At 45.2% G+C, this 20,284-nt stretch overlaps 1 protein-coding gene across 2 annotated transcripts in view; it reads left to right on the top strand.

Moving 5' to 3' along the window:
- The window catches only part of SORD (sorbitol dehydrogenase), a 59,335-nt gene extending 39,051 nt beyond the window's left edge, over positions 1-20,284 (top strand). For both annotated transcript variants that reach the window (XM_055538078.1, XM_055538077.1), the window contains exons 3-9: positions 1,746-1,910; positions 3,803-3,962; positions 9,939-10,057; positions 13,099-13,164; positions 14,109-14,284; positions 17,781-17,902; positions 18,832-20,284. In XM_055538078.1, coding sequence (XP_055394053.1) covers positions 1,760-1,910; positions 3,803-3,962; positions 9,939-10,057; positions 13,099-13,164; positions 14,109-14,284; positions 17,781-17,902; positions 18,832-18,997 — 960 coding nt within the window. In that variant the 5' untranslated portion in view covers positions 1,746-1,759 and the 3' untranslated portion in view covers positions 18,998-20,284. The remainder of the gene's footprint in view (positions 1-1,745; positions 1,911-3,802; positions 3,963-9,938; positions 10,058-13,098; positions 13,165-14,108; positions 14,285-17,780; positions 17,903-18,831) is intronic.

Raw genomic sequence — 20,284 nt, 5'->3', positions numbered from 1 at the left:
ACAACAATATCACCAAATCTCACTATATTCAAACCTGTGAAGGAGAAATGCCAGTTGAAGTCTTTGGATGGTTTAAATTAAAGCTGCACTTTTGAACAAAACAAGCATGAAGAACTCAGCCTGATAGCACACAAAATATTGCCAAGCCTGAATTGTACCAGCCTCCTTCTCATGATAGATAAGAATCAGGCATGCTTGCTCAGTTGCTAAGCTGTGTTGGACTCTTTGCAACCCCATGGACTGTAGCCCCCCAGGCTCCTCTGTCCATGGGATTTCCCAGGCAAGAATACTGGAGTGGGTTGCCATTTCCTATTCCAGGGCATCTTCCCAGCCCAGAGATCAAACCCACATCTCCATCTCCTACATTGGTAGCAGGTTCATTATCACTGAGGTACCACCTGGGAAGCTCAAGAATCAAGCATAGCATATTAATTGTCTGAAAACAGTTATCTCCTCAAAAAACAGGTTTTTTTTCCTCTTACGTGGTTGACACACTTCTTCCTACTAACACCTTTTATTTGGTGTATTAGAGTTCTCCAGGGAAATAGAACTGAGAGACATTATTATTTATATTAGCTTTATTATATATAGAGAAACAGAGACAGAGGAGCTGCCTAGTCTGAAATCAGTAGGGATAACCAGCAGGCTGAAAATTCAGGTAAGTCTTAAGGAGAATTCCATCTACTTCAGGAAACCTCAGACTTTTTTAAGGCCTTCAATTGATTGGAGAAGGTTTATCCACATTATGGAGGATAATCTGCTTTACTCAAAATATACTGGTTTAAATGTTTGTTTTATTAAAGTATTATATAATTTACACACAGCATTATATTAGCTTCAGGTGAACATGATGATTTGATATCTGTATATACTGTGAAGTGATCACCACAATATCTAGTTAGCATCTGTCTTTGCAAATAACTATTGTACAGTTTTTTTTTTCTTGTGATGAGAACTTTTTTAAGATCTGTTCTCTCAGGAACTTTGAAATATGCAACACGGTATTATAAATACAGTCACCATTCTGTACATTACCTCCCCAGACTTATTAATATTTATTTGATAAGGAGAAGTTTGTTCCCTTTGACCCCCTTCGCCCATTTCACCCACCTTCCACTCCTTGCCTCTGGCAACCACCAATCCATTTTCTGTATCTGAGTTTGGTAGGTTTTTGTTTTGTTTTGGTTTTAGATTCTGCATATAAGTGAAATCATATGGTATTTGTCTTTCTCTGACTTATTTCACTTAGCATAATGCCCTCAAGGTCCATTCATGTTGTTGCAAATGGCAAGATTTCCTTTTTTAATGGCTGAATAATATTCCATTGTATATATAACGCCACATTTTCTTTGTCCATTCCTCCATCAATGGACACTTACATTGTTTCCATAACTTGACCATTGTAAATAATACTGCAGTGAACATGGATGTGCTTAAATGTTAATCACATCTAAAAAGTAACTTCCCAGCAACATCAAGCATTTAACCAAACAGCTGGGCACCATACCCAAGCCAAGTTGATGCATAGAATTAGCCCTCACATGCAGTTATTTTGCTGTTTGGAAGCTTTCTTGCCTTGTAAGACTTAGTCAAGCTGCTTTTTAGCTTGTTTTCCTCTGTGATCTAAGTTTTATACCTGACCTTGAAACCAAACCCTCTCATTTGTCCAGAGGAAAAACACCTCAGAGAGATATAGGGGTCCTTCCCTTCCTCACTTGTTTTTTCCTTCTCCTTTCTCTTATCAGAGGTGCTTCTGAAGATGCATTCTGTTGGAATTTGTGGCTCAGATGTCCATTACTGGCAGCATGGTCGAATTGGAGATTTTGTTGTGAAAAAGCCAATGGTGCTGGGGCATGAAGCTTCAGGAACAGTCGTAAAAGTGGGATCATTGGTCAGGCACCTACAACCAGGTCAGCAAAGCCCTTTCGGCAGTGGATTTGTTTATTCATTCAGCACATATATTTCTGTGTGATTTTTCAGGGCCAGGCCCTCTGGTAAACACTGGGGACACAGCAGTGAACAAGACAGTCTCAATCTCTACATACTTGGATTTTACACAGGGGAAGGCAACTGGGACAGACAGTTAATTAATCAAAATTGTGTTGAGGGCAGCAGAGGAGAATACAGGGTGCGATCAGTGTAGACTACTCTCCAGAACCCTGGCTCATCTGAGGAAGAGAAAATTAATTCAACACCTGAAGACAAGTAAGAAATAAGCCAGGTAAAGGGGAGGGGAAGATGTTGCAGCCACAGGAACCACAGAATATCTCTACACGCTGAGAACCAGGGCCTTCCATGCAGCATTGATTTTATTGGATGGCTTGGAAACCATCAATATTTTTTTGTTGCTATAGTTAAGTCACTAAGTTGTATCTGACTTTGCGATCCCATGGACTGTAGCCTACCAGGCTCCTCTGTCCATGGGATTTTTCCAGGCAAGAATACTAGAGTGGGTTGTCATTTCCTTCTTTAGGGGATTTTCCTGATCCAGGGATCGAGTCCAAGTCTACTTGGCAGATAGATTCTTTATCACTGAGCTACCTGGGAATTTGCTTAATTCAGGCAGAATTCTCAGCTATGACAGATTGCGATGTTCCCCAACACAGTGAAGTAAATCCAAGCTGTCTTGGAACAGCCAGCTGTGGCTTTAACCTTCTTTTCCTGGTGAGCCCACCTCATAGCCTGGAAACAACAGATTCTTTCTGGGAAGGAGAGAGTTCTCAGGAGGTGTCATCCTGTGTTAGTTACAAGGCCCTCTGAGCCTGGCTGCACCAGGAGGGATCCACTAGCCCTGAAGAAGCTAAGTACGTGTCTGCATTTTGTCAGTATCTAAATTTTACCTTAACAAGATACCATAAACAAGTATTGAACTGTAGTTATGATATGCAAGCTACAGTCTAATGATATGAAGCTGAGTGATATGTACTTGAATGTGCAGCCTACTTTGAAATGCATTCGAAAAGAAGGTGGATTGATGGGTGGAAGAGAGAGAGATAGATGAGATGGATATGTGATAAAATCAATGTAGCTAAATGTTAATTGAAGAAACAAGTGGAGAACGTCTGGGTGTTCATCATACAGTTCTTTCAACTTTGCTGTATGTTTTTCAACTCATGGGAGAAGTCCTATGACTTTGTTGTATGTTTGAAAATTTTCATACTAAGAAGTTAGAAGAGCCAGTGTAAGGCTGGGTTTCCAAGTGGACGTAGTGAGACATGGAGTAGAAGTACAGTAGAGCCGGCTGTTCACAAGCCTTAGTGTTTCTCTGATGTACAGAGTCTGAAGTCTCTATGGGTCATTTGCCTTAGTGGTTCTACTAACCAGGAATCAGTTATTGTCTAGGAGGCTGAACACAAGATGTGCCATCATTATGGCTCCTGTCAGCATATTATCAAAATAGGGAAGAAAAAACTCTGCAAATTCCACACACTAGCTACCTCTTTTGCACCAGTTTGAGATGGGAACAAAACCTGGCTTGTTGGGATTAGTTATGTTTCCTAAGCTGGGAGGTAGCTGTGGAACTGGAGGACGTATCCCATGAGTTGAAAAAAGGGCAGGCAAGGCAAACCATCCTGTGGAGAAGTGGACTGGTCATTTTCTTCCAGAGTGTGTGTGCTGCCTTTGGTATTTCCCTTGGAGACACTAACAGGCTGGGCTTTCCTGGACTACCCTGGGTCCCCAGTGGGGAGGGAGGCTCATTCGGCCAGATCCCCCTGTTGGCATTTACCTGTGAGCACGTGACTCTTAACAGCATCTCTGCCCCTCTGTTTGTTTGTTTGTTTGTATGTTTGTTTTCCACAAGGTGATCGTGTTGCCATCGAGCCTGGTGCTCCTCGAGAAACTGATGAGTTCTGCAAGATCGGCCGATACAATCTGTCACCTACCATCTTCTTCTGCGCCACGCCCCCCGATGACGGGAACCTCTGCCGGTTCTACAAGCACAATGCTAACTTCTGCTACAAGTCAGTGCCCAGGGCCCAGCCACAGCACCTGGGACCTCTTCCCTGCTGTTTTTTGGTGTTCTTTCTTCTAGTTTCCCGTAGTGGCTTCTTCCTTCTTTTACGCTCATAATTCCAGACATTAAGCATTCTCTCGGCAGGCCTGCCTTCCTTGGATGCATTGAAGACAGGTCACCTGGCTAGGGCTAGGACTGACCCTCAGTGCTTACATTTAGTCGTTCAGTCTAATTTTCCCTCAAGTAGAGCAATAATAGAGAATCATTGCTGAAATCAGTCACTCCTCTCCAGCCGTCTTGGAGGTAACTTATTGGGATTGTCCTCTGTTATTGGTTTCCACTGCAGCTATAACAAAGATATCTTGTAACAGTAGGAACCTTAACAACAATGACAGCAGCAGCCAGAGTTTACTGTGGCATAGAGCCACAGGGCATGAGCTTTGGGACCCTGGGTCCACTCACCCCTAGTGAGTGACTTTGTGGAAATGAACCTTCTTCACTTCAGTCTCTTTAACCACCTGGAGATTAAATGTGACCACGCATGTAAAGACACAATGATTGTTATTACCTGCCTGGCCTTGTGCTAGGTCTCTGCATGGCTTATTTGACTTCCATAACAGTGATGGTGAGGTGGACCCCAGGATTATGTGAGAATTAGCAGAGGCAGGAGAAGGCTGATTAGCTTGGCCCCAGAACAGAGCCAGGTCCAGACAGGGTGGCTGTGATTCTCAGGCTCTTGCCCTGTCCTCACTATCCTGGTTCAGCTTTCAAAGTGATTGGGGAACTTATGTCTGGCAGAAACAGAGTGCTATACCTTCTGCACGGGCCTGGCCATGGGGCTCTGGGATGCTGGTGTGCCACTTTCCTTCTCAACCAGCCAGATGTGTTCTCCGCACCCCAGCCTGGCCCCAGTGGTGGCTCTTTTGGCCAAGATGGGGCTTGTCCAGCGGAGGCCAGGCACTCGTCACAGGGGCAGTCTGACAGATCTGAGTTTTCTAGTGCCTACTGGAAGCCTTGAGAGGAGTCACAGGCCAGGGACCTCGTGAGTTTAAGTTGGCACTCGAGGAGGGAACAAATTACAAGGGCAGAGTCTGCCTTTTAGCAAGTGGTTCCTAAACCAGCCCACCTTTTCCTGGGCCCTTTCCAAGTCAAGGTGCCCAACAAGTTTTTTGTGGAAGGCAGAAGAACGTAGTGATAAAGCTTGAGACTAACCACTGATCTCTGCTATTTGCCAACTGTGTGACCTGGAGCAAATTAAGCTATGTAATCTCAATCTTCTAGATGGTAAAATGGAAATAATAGCATTGATATGAGGAAATGCATAGAATTAATACATTTTAGTGCATTAATTCAATGGGAAAAGCATCTCAGGTACTCAACACGAGGCCTGGCACATAATAGGAGCTCAGTAAACAGTGCCATGACAGCGTCATAGCTGTGGCCTTATGTCTGGGGGATGGTACCATGATAGGCCTGAAAAGGAGCCTTGCACTGGGAATGGGGAATGGGGGTTGGTTGTAGGGAGAGGTGGGGAAGGAAGTGTCCTGGTTGGCAGTGGCAATGGGAAGGCTGCAGAGGGCCTTCAGGGGACACACTACCCCCACTTCTCTTCCTCTCCAAGGGTATTTTGTGTCTGTGTCCCCAGCCTAGCCCTGGGTCCACACCCTCTTCTCTTGTTTCTTTTTGTGAGGATTTGCACACCACGACAGCTTCTTTATTTTCCTACCCATCTTATTTTCTATCTTCCTGCTTCCCCCTTGGCTTCTTGATCATTCTTTGAAAGTGAAAATGAAGTCGCTCAGTGGTGTCCGACTCTTTGCGATCCCATGGACTGTAGCCCACCAGGCTCCTCTGTCCATGGGATTCTCCAGGCAAGAATACTTGGAGTGGGTTGCCATTTTCTTCTCCAGGGGATCTTCCCAACCCAGGGATTGAACCCAGGTCTCCCGCATTTCAGGCAGAGGCTTTAACCTCTAAGCCACTAGAGAAGCTTTGCCTATTCCCTGAATCCCACTATGAAAACCTCCAAGTTGCCTTGTCATTCTCTGGTGTTTCAGTTCAGTTCATTCGCTCGGTCATGTCCGACTCTTTGCGACCCCAGGGACTGCAGCACGCCAGGCTTCCCTGTTCATCAACAACTCCCAGGGTTTTTTCAAACTCATGTCCATTGAGTCAGTGATGCCATCCAACCATCTCATCCTCTGTCGTCCCCTTCACCTCCTGTCTTCAATCTTTCCCAGCATCAGGATCTTTTCAAATGAGTCAGTTCTTTGCATCAGGTAGCCAAAGTATTGGAGTTTCAGCTTCAACATCAGTACTTCTAATGAATATTCAGGACTGATTTTCTTTAGGATGGACTGGTTGGATCTTCTTGCAGTCCAAGGGACTCTCAAGAGTCTTCTCCAACACCACAGTTCAAAAGCATCAATTCTTCAGCGCTCAGCTTTCTTCACAGTCCAACTCTCACATCCATACATGACCACTGGAAAATCATAGCTTTGACAAGATGGACCTTTGTTGGCAAAGTAATGTCTCTGCTTTTTAATATGCTATCTAGGTTGGTCATAACTTTCCTTCCAAGGAGTAAGCATCTTTTAATTTCATGGCTACAGTCACCATCCACAGTGATTTTGGAGCCCAAAAAAATAAAGTATGCCACTCCACTGTTTCCCCATCTATTTCCCATGAAGTGATGGGACAGGATGCCATGATCTTAGTTTTCTGAATGTTGAGCTTTAAGCCAACTTTTTCACTCTCCTCTGGTGTTTAGAAAATCATGAACAGTTAGAGTTGGGAAGAAACTCATCCCCTTTCCCTCAGCTTTCACTGAATGAGGTTGGGGAAAGAGGACCAGTAGCTCTTCCCAGGTCTATGGCAAAAGGGCAGCTCCCAGGACTCTGGCTATGACTATGTGTGATAAGGCAACATCTGCCTTGTCAGTTGGAGAAGGCAATGGCACCCCACTCCAGTACTCTTGCCTGGAAAATCCCATGGACGGAGGAGCCTGGTAGGCTGCAGTCCATGGGGTCGCTAAGAGTTGGACATGACTGAGCGACTTCACTTTTTTTCACTTTCATGCATTGGAGAAGGAAATGGCAACCCACTCCAGTGTTCTTGCCTGGAGAATCCCAGGGACGGGGGAGCCTGATGGGCTGCCACCTATGGGGTTGCACAGAGTCAGACACGACTGAAGTGACTTAGCAGCAGCAGCCTTGTCAGTGGAATAATCTCCCACAGGATAATCCTTTCTCATCACCGTCTCCAATCCCATTTCTCTGTGTTTGTTTTTTTTTAATTGGCTGCTTTGGGTCTTTGTTACTGTGCATGGACTTTGTCTAGTTGTGGAAAGTGGGAGCTACTCTCCAGTTTCCAGGCGTGGGCTTCTAGTTGCAGTGCTTCTCTTGTTGTGGAGCACAGTAGTTGTGGCCTGGTGGGCTCAATATTTACCAATCATGGGCCCTAGAGCTCAGGCTCAGTAGTTGTAGTTCACAGGCTTAGCCGTTCCAAGGGATGTGGGATCTTCCTGGACCAGGATCGAACCAGTGTCCCTTGTATTGCAAGGCAGATTCTTAACCATTGGACCACCAGGGAAGCCCCTCCTCTTGGTATTCTTATGTCATAGGGAAGTCAGAGTGAGGATGAGAATAGCACACAGTTCCTGACCACAGGCCACCCTCACTTTAGTCCCAGTACCAGCTTTGAGCGAGACCCAAATGTGATGAGGCAGGACTGTTGGAGAGAGTGTGTGTGTGATTTGGGGTCTTTGAGAGAGTTTGCAAGTCAATATTTCTCTTCAGAGTTTTTTCCTTAATACTGAATTTATGGGATAGATTCAGCAGCTAGAGGGATGATGATAACAATCAGAGCAGAAGAGTGGATTGGGGTGGGGGAAATGGTGTAAGAAGCAGAGGGGAGGGGAGAAAGAAGGGGTTGTGGGCACCTGTCAGGCCGAATGTAGACCTTGTTATTTATCTTGTGGAGGGTTGTGAACAGAAGGGTCATGGAGATGAGCACATGCTTTGGCTTCTACTTATTTCTTTTTGGAATTTGAGGGATTTCATGTTCTTGCATGTGGAAGTTTTGGGAGCATTGAATAAGTACTGGGCAGTGAGGAACTAGCAAAAGTTAACTACAGAACTGCTTGTGCCAAAAGGCAGCTGATGTGGGACAGGCAGAGGATATGAAATCAGGAGATCTGGATTCAAGTTTTTACTTTCTTGCTCACTAGGCTTGTAATTTGGGGCAGGTCTCTTAATGTCTTCTGGCTTCAGTTCTGCTCAGTTCAGTTCAGTCGCTCAGTCGTGTCCAATTCTTTGCGACTCCATGGATTGCAGCACGCCAGACCTCCCTGTCCATCACTAACTCCCGGAGTTTACTCAAACTCATGTCCATTGAGTCGGTGATGCCCTCCAACCATCTCATCTGCTGTCGTCCCCTTCTCCTCCTGCCTTCAATCTTTCCCAATGAGTTAGTTCTTCGCATCAGGTGGCCAAAGTATTGGAGTTTCAGTTTCAACATCAGCCCTTCCAATGAATATTCAGGGCTGATTTCCTTTAGGATAGACTGGTTAGATATCCTTGCAGTCTAAGGGACTCTCAAAGAGTCTTCTCCAACACCACAGGTCAAAAGCTTCAGTTCTTTGGCACTCAGCTTTCTTTATGATCCAACTCTCACATCCATACATGACTACTGGAAAATCATAGCTTTGACTAGATGGACCTTTGCTGGCAAAGTAATGTCTCTGCTTTTTACTATGCTGTCTAGGTTGGTCATAACTTTTCTTCCAAAGAGCAAGCGTTTTTTAATTTCATGACTTCAGTCAGTTTTGCTTCTATAGAATAAAAAACAAAGCCTTCCCTGGACTTCCCTGGCAGTCCAGTGGTTAGACTTTCACTGCTGAGGGCCTGGGTTTAATCCCTGTTCACAGCCAATGGCTCAGTGGGTAAAGAATCCACCTGTAATGCAGGAGACTCAGATTCAGTCCCTGGGTCTGGAAAATCCCCTGGAGGAGGAAATGGCAACCCCTCCAGTATTCTTGCCTGAAAAGTTTTATGGACAGAGGAGCCTGGTAGGCTACAGTCCATGGGGTCACAAAGAGTCAGACACGACTGAGCAACTAAGAGTGCATGGGGAATCAAGATCCTGCAAGCCGCCAAAAAAAGAAAAAACCAACAAAGCCTGCCCTTCCTGCCTGACAAGGTCATGCTGAGGATTAAATGAGATAATGGAGGAGAAAGCACTCTAATCTGTAAAGCATTATGCAAATATTTGCTGTCTTCATCAGTGGTATCGCGAAAAGGGTCAAGATACCAGTAGACAGGGAAGTGAAAGCCAAGAACCCAGTGGCGAAGGTGACACAGCATTTAATCTGCTATGTGGAGACAAGCCCTTTCCCATCGTAACCAGTCCAGAGACAGCCAGGCAGCTGCTGCTAGCACATGTGGTTCTTTTGGAGCGTGTAATATGGGGGACGATGTGCAGAGTGATGTCAGCTTCTAATCACTGTTTTGCAAAGCTGCTGATAGTCTGGGTTGTTTGCTAAAATGAAACCAGAAAGGCTATAAGTTTGAGAAGCAGATGAAATGCTGGGATGTGGTTAAGTTAAACCCTTGTGAAATGAACTCGTTTATTAAAGACAGCCACACCGCACCTTATCTTGGATGGCATTTTCAGAGGGAGGCAGTATGATACGGGCTCTGGAATCAGACGTACCTGGTTTCCAGTTTAAACCCTTTAAGATTCTCAGTACTCCCTGATTTTGAACTTTTGGAGCAAGTCATTCACTCCTCCAAAGCTTGCTTTCCTTGTCTGTAAAGTGGGAATGATAATGTCCACACAGAACTGTTCTGAGGATTTACAAGAGTGAATATAGGTAAATTGCTTAGCACTTTTGCTCAGCATAAATAAATAAAAGCTCAGTAAATATTAGCTATTGTTATTATTGTTAACCTAGAGGGACTGAGTATGTTGAATGACTCCTCAGGCTTCCTGACAATGTCACCTTTGAGGAAGGGGCCCTGATTGAGCCACTGTCTGTGGGGATCCATGCCTGCCGGCGAGCTGGAGTCACGCTGGGGAACAAGGTCCTTGTGTGTGGAGCTGGTAAGAAACAGATATCACTGTGGTTATGAGTTCATTAAAGAGGAATGTGAGACCCCTCTGCCCATCTCATCCCCCCTCCGAGGGCTGAAATAGATTCTCAAATCTCTGGTTAGGGAGGATTACAGTGTGCCATTCCTTCAGTGACAAGCACTATGCTAAATAAATGTTTGCAGGCAAGGTAGCTAACTAATATTATCTCCTAGGCAACATAACTCATTTGTTCACTTTAAAGAGTGCAATTTGGAATTATTTTTCAACCCTTGACAGGAAACTAGAGAAATATTTTGGGGATTAAAGAGAAGGGTATCTTTTGGAGCTTTCAGATCATCCCAGAGAACTGGTCTCCTGGTTTTCCAAGAATGAGATGGCTACTACCTAGGACCAGCAGGAGTGAGTCCCAGCCCATGGGGAGCCAGCACTCTGCCCACATAGGCTTATAGCTAGCTCTTTCTTCCTCTGCTTCTACCCAGCTGAACAAACCTGGCAACCTCAGATTGAATCATCTAGGCTTCTAACTGCTTCAGGTGACCGAGACAACATGCTTTACTCCTTGTGGGTGTGAGCTGGTGTACACTTTTTTTTTTTTTTATTGAGGTTTAACTGATGTATAACATTTTATTAGTCTCAGGTATGTAATATAATGATTTTGATATTTGTGTATATTGCAAAATGATCACCACAATAAGTCTAGTCAACATCTGTCACCACCTATAGTTATAAAAATGTTTTCTCATGATAAGAACTTTAAGATCTGTTCTTTTAACAGCTTTCATATATGCAATACAGTATTAAGTATAGTCACCATGCTGTACATTCGATAACGAGGACTTATTTATTTGGTAACTGAACGTTTGTACCTTTTGACCCTCTTCATCCATTTCTTCACTGCCACCACTGCCTCTGGCAATCCAGTCTAGTCTCCATAACTATGAGCTCAGGGTTTTTATGGTTGAATAATATTCCACTGTGTGTGTGTGTGTGTGTGTGTGTGTGTACACCACATTTTCTCTGTCTGTTCATCCACTGATGAACATTTAGATGGTTTCCATGTCTTGGCTATTATAAATAATGCTGCAGTGATTATGGGAGTGGAGATTCATTTTGAGTTAGTGCTTTTGTTTTCTTTGGATAAAATTCCACTTCTGAGCAGAAGCAGAATTGTCAGATCACATGGAAGTTCTATTTTTAATTTTTAATTTAATCTCCATACTGTTTTCCATAGTGTTTGGACTGGTTTACATTCCCAACTAACAAATGCATAAGGTTTTCCCTTTCTCCATACCCTCCCTGACACCGGTTACTTGTGTTTTTGATAAAAGCCATGCTGACAGATGTGCAGTGATATCCCTTTGTAATATTGATTTGAATTTCTCTGATTATTGATGTTGAGCATCTTTTCATGTTTATGTTGCCCATCTGTATATATTCTTTGGAAACATGTCTAGTCATATTCTCTGCCCATTTTTAAATTGGATTGTTTTTCTGCTGTTAAGTTGGGTAAGTTCTTTATATTTTTGGAGATTAATACCCGTATCAAATATATGATTTGCAAATATTTTTCTCCTACTCAACAAGTTGCTTTTTTCATTTTGTTGATGTTTCCTTTGTTATACAAAAGTTTTTTAGTTTGATATGGTCCCAGTTGTTTATTTATTTATTGGTTTTTTTTTTTGCCACACCATGCAGCTTGTAGTATCTTAGTTCCCTGATCAAAGACTGAACCTGGGCCCTTGGCAGTGAAAACATGGAGTCCTAACCACTGGACTGCCAGGGAATTCCCCACTTGTTTATTTTTGCTTTTATTGCCATTGTTTTTGCTGTCAAATCCAAAAACTCATCAAGACTGATGTCAAGATGCTTACTACCTATGTTTTTTTTCTAGGAGTTTTAGGGTTTCAGGTCTTATGTTCAAGTCATTAATCCATTTTGAGTTAATCCTTATACATTTTGTGATTGATTTTTTTTGGGCAGGGCCAAATAAGTGACTGCAGGGCTTCCTATGGGGGGTGATGGGTGTAGAACAGATGTGCCTCAATGAGCCAAGCAGACTGTGGGATCCAGGTGACAGGTTTTTTCTTTTTAATCTGCATAAGTAATACATTTTTGCCTTAGAAAAAGAAATTAAATTATCCATACCATGCCTGCACACATGTGAACAAACACACATAAAAATTCACTGATAGCACCATCAGCCTGAGAGGACCATTGGTAAGAATTTGGTGTAGAATCTTTCAGTTTTGTTTTTGTTTGTTTTATTCATGAGATCATTCTAAATGATCATGCTTCATTTTACCTACAAAAACATTAATATATTGTGAACATTTTTCTATGTCAATAGATAAGAGTTAGATGACATATATATATATATACACATATTTTTTTTTTTTTCTTTTTTTTGCCACACCACATGGCCTGTGGGATCTTAGGTCGTTGACCAGTGATCAAACCCATGCCATTGGCAGAGAAAGCACAGAGGCCTAACAGTTGGACCTCCAGGGAATTCCTCTTTTTAACAGGTGTATAGTATCCTGCTGTAGTTTACTTAACCCGTTTGTTGCTTATTTCCCAGTGTTTTGCTTTCTGGGCAAACTCACTAACTCACTTTTGGAGTGTCCAAAAAGCAGATCCTCAGAGGTATTCTGCATATGTGTATTTGTGATCTGGTTTTTGTGTTAAAACCATCTAGCACACCGAAACGGGGAAGCCAACCTAGGACACCCTGACAGGGGGTCCTCAGGGGGCACCTTAAAGGATACGTCTCACCTTGGGGAGACATGAGGGGTTCTTTCTGAAAAGGTGGGTGGGGGGCAAAGAGAACAGGAGCCCAGCACTGGGAGCAGATTCCAGGTAGAGAACAAGCACTCATGTGTTTATTTACTCATGCACTCAACAAACAGTTGTTAAGGTCTCACTGTACGTCAGGGACTGGGGCAGAGATGCTAGAGGCCCACAGAAGGTACAGGTCCTGTCCCTGGCCTGGAAAAGCGGGAGAGCTGGTGTTTGGTATCTCAGAATTGTCTCCTATTTACTCTTTTATTCAGGGCCAATCGGACTGGTCAGTTTGCTTGCAGCCAAGGCAATGGGTGCAGCTCAAGTGGTGGTAACTGGTAAGTTTTTCTTAAGAAAACCACTGATAAGGTTTTCTTCTTTCTAAATCTTCTGAAGGCGGGAGCAGCTGGGCCTACGGTTTTGAGGAAGGGGCATGAAACCTGTTTCCTTCCTGGAGTACTGGGTTTTTAGAGAGGCTCCTGCTCTTTTCTTTTGATTTCCAGGGGATGACCAAGTCAGGGCTCAGGGGAAGACTCTTTTGAAGCTTCTGAGAGAGGGTGCTACTGCAGAGAAAAGAACCTGGCTCTTTATATGTGAACCTCAGATACTTATACTGCCCATTTTGTCCTAAGAAGAGACTCAGCCCTTGTTTGACCCAACTCAGAGCGGGGGTGTGTGTGTGTGAGTGTATGTATGTGATGTGAAGTTAGTTGGGTGTGTGATATGTTTATAAGAGGATGTTTATGTGTGAGGTATGTGATATGAATGAGAGACATGAATGTGTATGTGTGAGGAGAGGTTATCTGACAGCATATGTGAGTATGTGAGTGTGGAGTGGTGTGGTATAAACTGAAGCTGGGTGTATGTATGTGGAGAAGGCATCTGTGAGAGAGTGTGTATGTATGTGTGTAATGTATCTGAGAGTGTGTGAGTGAATGTGTAGAGTTGTGTGCTGTATGGGGTGTTGTGGATATTTGAAGGGAATGGGGTGCAGAAGGGTGTCACTGCATGTTTTGTGTGAGGAGGTGAGAGAGTGTATGTGTGTAGCTGTGGAGAGCTATGTGGTAGGTATGGGGGTATATGGGGATATAGAAGGGTGTGCATGTTTGAGAAGTTATCCAAAGATTGTGTGTGAGGGTGTGTGTGTTCAGAGAGTGTGTGTGTTGGGCTCAGCCACACCACTACACAGAGCTTCCTTGGCATCAGAATCTGCATCTTCATTTTTGCTCCCTAATCCACCGTCCAGTTTCTTAGTTTGAAAGAAATTTTTGTTCAACTGTAGATCTGTCAGCCTCTCGGTTGTCTAAAGCCAAGGAAGTCGGGGCTGATTTCATCCTCCAGATCTCCAACGAGAGCCCTCAGGAAATAGCCAAGAAAGTGGAAGGCCTGCTGGGCAGCAAGCCAGAAGTCACAATTGAGTGCACAGGGGTGGAGACCTCCATCCAAGCCGGCATCTACGTGAGTAGGGATAAAGTGAAAGTGTTAAGTCAGTCATGTCTGACTCTTTGCAACCCGGTGGACTGCAGCCCACCAGACTCCTCTGTCCATGGGATTTCCCAGGCAAGAATACTGGAATGGGTTGCCATTCTCTTCTCCAGGGACTCTTCCTGACCCAGGGATCGAACCCAGGTCTGCCACATTGCAGACAGCTTCTTTATCATTTGAGCCATCGGGCCCAGTAGAAATAAGGGTAGCTGAAGCTGGTGGGCAGCTTCGAGTAAGCAGCCCAGGGTGGTGAACCAGTAGAAGGCACCAGTAGAAGGCATGCTCCCCCTGCAAAACATAATTAGGTAATCCCATGTTATCTGCCTTCTAATCTCTCTTATGAAGGTAATGACACTTCCCTAACATCCTCATTGGGTCATTGTGATGTTCAAACTAGGCCACAGATACACATGGGCCTTCAGAGATGTTAAGTGACTCATACCTTTAGGGTAGGATTTTACCAAGTAGTGCTCTTGGTAAAAAAAAAAAAAAGAAAAAGAAAAAAAAAAAATCAATAGGAGGAAGAGGGAACCATGCCTTAGATGAGTGTGGGAAATCCCTATCTTGTTTTATTGAGGAAAACTACAGTCTTTGAGTCATTGATACAAGGTGACGGGCACTAATTCAGTTAGTCACAAAGATGAGGTGCGTTTTTAGGGTCACAGTTGCCTTCTGCTGTCCTTTCCCAGAACTAGGAACAAATAAGCTGCCAATACCTGACCCACCCTTTAGCAACCCACCAGTAATTTATGGATGTTGGAAGGGGAGGGGCAGGGAGGAGTAGCACTGCCGAAGTATGAGGAAAAGAAAGAATACGAGCTCGGCTCTGCTCTCCACCATGGGCCATGTTCTTGGCTGTGTGCTTTATAGACATGGTCCTAATCTGCATACTAGCCCTCACAGTAAGTTCTCATTTTACACATTTTATGATGAGAGAGGCCCAGGGACTTGCCTGGAGCACACTACTCCAATGCCTGGGCTTTCGTTGCTCCATCCGGCTGCTCCAGAGGGGAAGAGATTGAGGGGCTAGGAGCCAGTTCTGGGGTAGAAGGGGCTGGGCTGGGGAGAATGGCGGCAGCTGCCACCCCTGGGCACCCCTGCCCTGTCCCCCAGACTGCTTTCTCACAACAGCACATGCCTCTGCCCTTCTGAGTCACACAGGGGCACTTTCCACCATGCAAGACGTTTGGGAAAAGCTGATCCCTCAACCTGTGTGGCACGGCCCTCAAGCCTGGCACCCAAGCAGAGCTGCCTTCCCCTCTTCCTACCAAGATGCCTGTGACCCCGGGGTGTCAGGGAAGCAACGGGAGAGGGAGGAGCAGGTGCCACTTTTGCCCTGACCTGTTCCAGCCGGAATCAACCAGCTCTCGGCTCCACTGTTGGAGATAATTAGCGTCACCATGTGGGAAGGAGCTAAGAGAAACCAAAATCCAGCAGGCATTGAGCCTGGGTGTTACCAGTGGAGCCATGTCGACTCATGGCATATCTTGGGTTCCTGCCATATGCCTGGTTTTGTGCCAGACACCTTGAGGGCTTGACCAGTAAGGTGTGTGTGCTGTTTCTGAGTTGTTGACAAGACAGTGACCCTCAATTCAACAGAGAGGCTGTAAAAGATATGGCTTCATAGGGCAAAGCCCTCCTTTGAGAGTCAATCTTCTGTCGTGTTTTGTCTGGATAATATTCATAAGAAGACTGAGCAAATGTTTATGGTAGAATTGCTGTCATCTCCTTGTTGTGAAAGTCACAGCCACTAAGCAATGGCCTGAGCATTCCTTTGCCTGTGGTCAGTAAGCTACTGGTCTCCTGGCAGCTTGTGATGACCAGTTCAGTGGTGCTTCTCTCCATTCTTACCAGGTAGAGAGGAAATGCTGAGTGGACAGCAGGTTTCCTGGGAAGTTTCTCAGTGTATTCTGTGGCTCACTCACAAATCTGAACCCCTCCCCTCCAGTGAGGACAGCAACATTTTCCCATCGTGAGATGCCCTTTCCTTGGCTGATAGTGTTTGTATGTCACAGGTGGTCTGTAAGTGACTTCTCCATTAAACCCGCAAATGAGCTACGCGTTGAGCCCATTCTAGTGCCGGCCTCTGTGACTGTTACCCCGTCAGCCCTGCTATGGGACGGCATCGTCCTGTTCTTACACATGAGGCGACCATGGCTGACAGCACCGTCTCGGGGCCCACAGCTCAAAAGTACAACTGCCAGGAGTCACCCCTATACTACAGGCTTCTCTTCAGGATGTATCCTTCCCCGCGGAGACAAGCTGTGATGTGTGCTGTCTTAAATCTCTGTGGTTAGCACTTAGAATGGCCCCCAGTAAGTGCTTTCTACTGTTAGCTATAGTAAAAACTTAGCATGAGCAAATTGTCCATTTTTCTGTCTCTCACTACACTGAGCACAATGATCCCCCCCACATCTCTGGAGCAGGCTCAGCACTCATGTAAAGTTATGTGGAAGTTGTCAGCGGAAATTTTGCTCTCCTGCCCACTCCAAAGAGGAAATTGATGACTCCATTATGACTTATACCATTGAGGTGAATGTCCCTGGAACAAAGATTTCTAATTGCCAGCCTTCACATATAAGGCAGTTTTAATTTTTTAAAAGCATTTTAATTAATTATTTATTGGCCACACCGCTTTTGGGATTTTTTAGTTCCCCCACCAGGGATCGAACCTGTGCCCCATACAGTGGTAGCTAGGAGTCTTAACCATTGGACCATCAGGGAAGCTCCTAAGGCAGTTGTTGAACCACAGAATTCCTATAGCCCTCCCCATTGGTATAGTGCTTGGTAGTTGGTGGCCCCTTAGAAATTTGACCCTCTGTCTTGTGGGTAAGTACTCTGGAAGAGAAAGTGGCTGACACTGACATCTGGTACTAAGTAAAGCTTTGAAAGATGCTCAGAGGCTGCTGAAGGGTCAGCCTTGGTTGCAGGGGAGATCCTCATTGCTCTCTGGAGAACTTTTGCTGTTTCCTGGGGTGCTGTGGGCAGCAGGAGATGCTCCCACTGTGCCTCCACTGGTAAAGTGCATTCAGGACCTTTAAAGGAGACCGTGTTCATTCTGCTGCTCTGCTGAGTTTGGTTAACGTGCTAAAGAGTTCAGCTGTATAAAAAGAATCAAGCTTTCTGAAATTTCTGGATATTTACCTATTTTTATGGCAACAGTGGGCTTTCCACATGCTGCTAGTGGTAAAGAACCCACCCGCCAGTGCAGGAGACATAAGAGACACAGGTTTGATTCCTGAACTGGAAAGATCCCCTGGAGGAGGGCATGGCAACCCACCCCAGTACCCTTGCCTAGAGAATCCCGTGGGCTGAGGTGCCTGACAGGCTATATAGTCCATGGGGTCACAAAGAGTCAGACATGACTGAAGCGACTTACCATGCATGCATCCTCATGGCAACAGGGCTACTGTGAGTGGAGTCTGTATTTTCTCATTTTCTTAGCTTTCTGTCCTTACCTCTTCTTCAGGCCACTCATTCTGGTGGGACCCTGGTGTTGGTGGGGCTGGGATCTGAGATGACCAGCGTGCCCCTCGTGCACGCAGCCACCAGGGAGGTGGACATCAAGGGCGTGTTTCGATACTGCAATACGTGAGTATGTTGTGGGTGAACCAGGGTGGCGAGCGGCCAGCAAGTCCAAGGGAGGCCCTCCATGGCCTCTGGGACCAAGAGGCTCTGCCTATTTATTCATGAGAGGCACACCCTGGCCGCATTGAGAGCCATGCGATATGATAAGGCCCCAAAGAGAGAGCATTCACTCCTGGTTAAAGATGGGAGAGCAGAGCTGACAGGTCTGTAGGGAGAGAGTGAGGGAGGGAGATTATGAGGCATGCTCTTCTTGAATGTCTGCCCCTCATCACCCAGGCGCTCTCTTTTCCGGTTCTAAGTGGCCAGATCTCCATCTTCCCTCTTTAAAGAGAAGGAGAGAAACGAGGGCAACCACAAGAACTCCAGTTTCTTGGTTCTCACTCCCAGTCCCCAGGTCCCACCCTGGGAAGTGACGGGGTCTAAATAAATGCCAACATGTGTTTTGTGGCTCGATCCTCTCCCTGCTGGGTAACTCTGTCCAGGACCATCTTCCCCACCAGTGGCCCTTTCTCCCATTTTAGAATTTGTATCTGTCCTGTCAACAGAGTGCTGTTTTTTCCAGTAAACTCTGCCAAATGAGCTCCTACATGGTGTGATTAGATCATCCTGGGCTGCCGCCCTGAGGCTATCTGCCTTTTCACCGTGGCTTACATATGCCTTAGACCTTCATGCCAGAGAAATTCTAGGCTTCATGGCAGACATTGCATTTGGGAACAGACTCTGTACTCCTGAATTACAAGTCATAAGATCATTTCCACCCATTCTTGGCCTGTAGAACCGACCTTGCAGAACCACAAATCTACAAATAAATGTGGTCAAAAAAAAAAAACAAAAACTAGTAAGTGTGGCCAAGCTGATCTTGTGCTTGGTAGTTTTGGGGCCCTCCCTCTTTCCTCCTGAAGGTTGAGTGTAATGCTTGTGATCTTTTCCAGATGGCCGATGGCGATTTCAATGCTTGCATCCAAGTCTGTGAATGTAAAGCCCTTAGTCACCCATCGGTTTCCTCTGGAGAAAGCTCTGGAGGCCTTTGAAACATCCAAAAAGGGTTTGGGGTTGAAAGTCATGATCAAGTGTGACCCCAATGACCAGAATCCATGATGTGAATTGAGCTCTGTCGTTGTCCCCACTCTCAGCATGTTGGGGTTCAATGGTTGACTGGGAGTGGTGGAAGTTTCTTTTGAGTAGTTAGAATAATTAAAATAATTCATTGTAAACAGAGAGCCTTACGCTGGGGAGTTGTGCCTTAAAAACACAAGTAAGGAGAATCTGGGGGAGCTTGTAGTCAGGATGACCTGTTCATGCTGATCAAAGTTCAAGTAGAGCAGAGCTTGGCAGGCGGGTGCTGGGAACTCCCCTTCTTCCTGGAGTGCCTGGAAGTTGAATAAGGAAAGAAATCTGCCCATTGAATTCCTGCTTCTAGTGTGACTGTGGCCAGATGGGAGATGGTAGCTCAGCTAAGAAGAGACCATTTACAACTTTATCAAGACTTAAGTGGCCCAGAAGCTGATTTTCATAAAAATCTGCAGCTCGGGGTTGAGGGTGAAAGGTTGTGAACAATTTTACTTCAGAGCACAGTGCCTCTCCCTTGACACTAGGGCTGTTTGGTTTTATGACAAAAGGAGAATAAGGGACTCACTTTCCTGGATCTAGGACACATAAAAATCAAACAAATAAAATCACAATCTCATGTGAAATCAAACCAGCTTGTATTCCTTAAATGTAGAAACAGACAAGGAACTTTGCAGCACTGCTCTTCAGATCCTGAGAATTCTGTGTGACTTATTTTGCAAGGTGAAGAATCACCTTCCCAGCGTGCCCCGCCTGCACCCTTTTGCACATTTGGAGGCAGCCACTGCAGGCTCCTTTGTTACTAGGCAACCAGGAGGTGCCTACTTAAGGGTCCTCATGGGAGACCTTAAATCGTGTTCAGACTAGCCCGGGAGAGTTTGGGCAGTACACCTGTCTTACCCCACAGGATTAGCATGCCCTTCTAGGCTCAAAGTTCACTAATGATTATTAGACAATTGGTTTAGTTCCAGTCTTTATGAGCAGGAAACTTTTCCCCTCCTCAAAGCCAATTAAGGGTCTTGGTACTTTTCTGTCTGAGCGATAGCTCCAACCTTGTCTGTTTTAATTATGGGATTTTCCTGGATAAGATTGGGGTCTAAATCACACCATGCCATTTGTGACTTTGAGGTTACTGGTCACGAATGAAGATACAATAGCTGGGACATGATTTGGGCTACAGTCCTACCCCTCAGATCAGCTAGGGTTGGCGGGTGAGTTTGAAGAGGTTCTGGTTTTCTTGTGAACAGGGAAGGCTGTATCCAGTGCCTGGAGTTCCTCAAATTGATTTGGGTAATAAATTCTGCTTGTAGTACGTGA

The sequence above is a fragment of the Bubalus kerabau genome, chromosome 10, assembly GCF_029407905.1.
Source record: "Bubalus kerabau isolate K-KA32 ecotype Philippines breed swamp buffalo chromosome 10, PCC_UOA_SB_1v2, whole genome shotgun sequence".
NCBI lineage: Eukaryota > Metazoa > Chordata > Mammalia > Artiodactyla > Bovidae > Bubalus > Bubalus kerabau.
The sequence above is the reverse complement of the archived record's forward strand: the minus strand, read 5'-3'. Positions and strand labels throughout refer to the sequence as shown.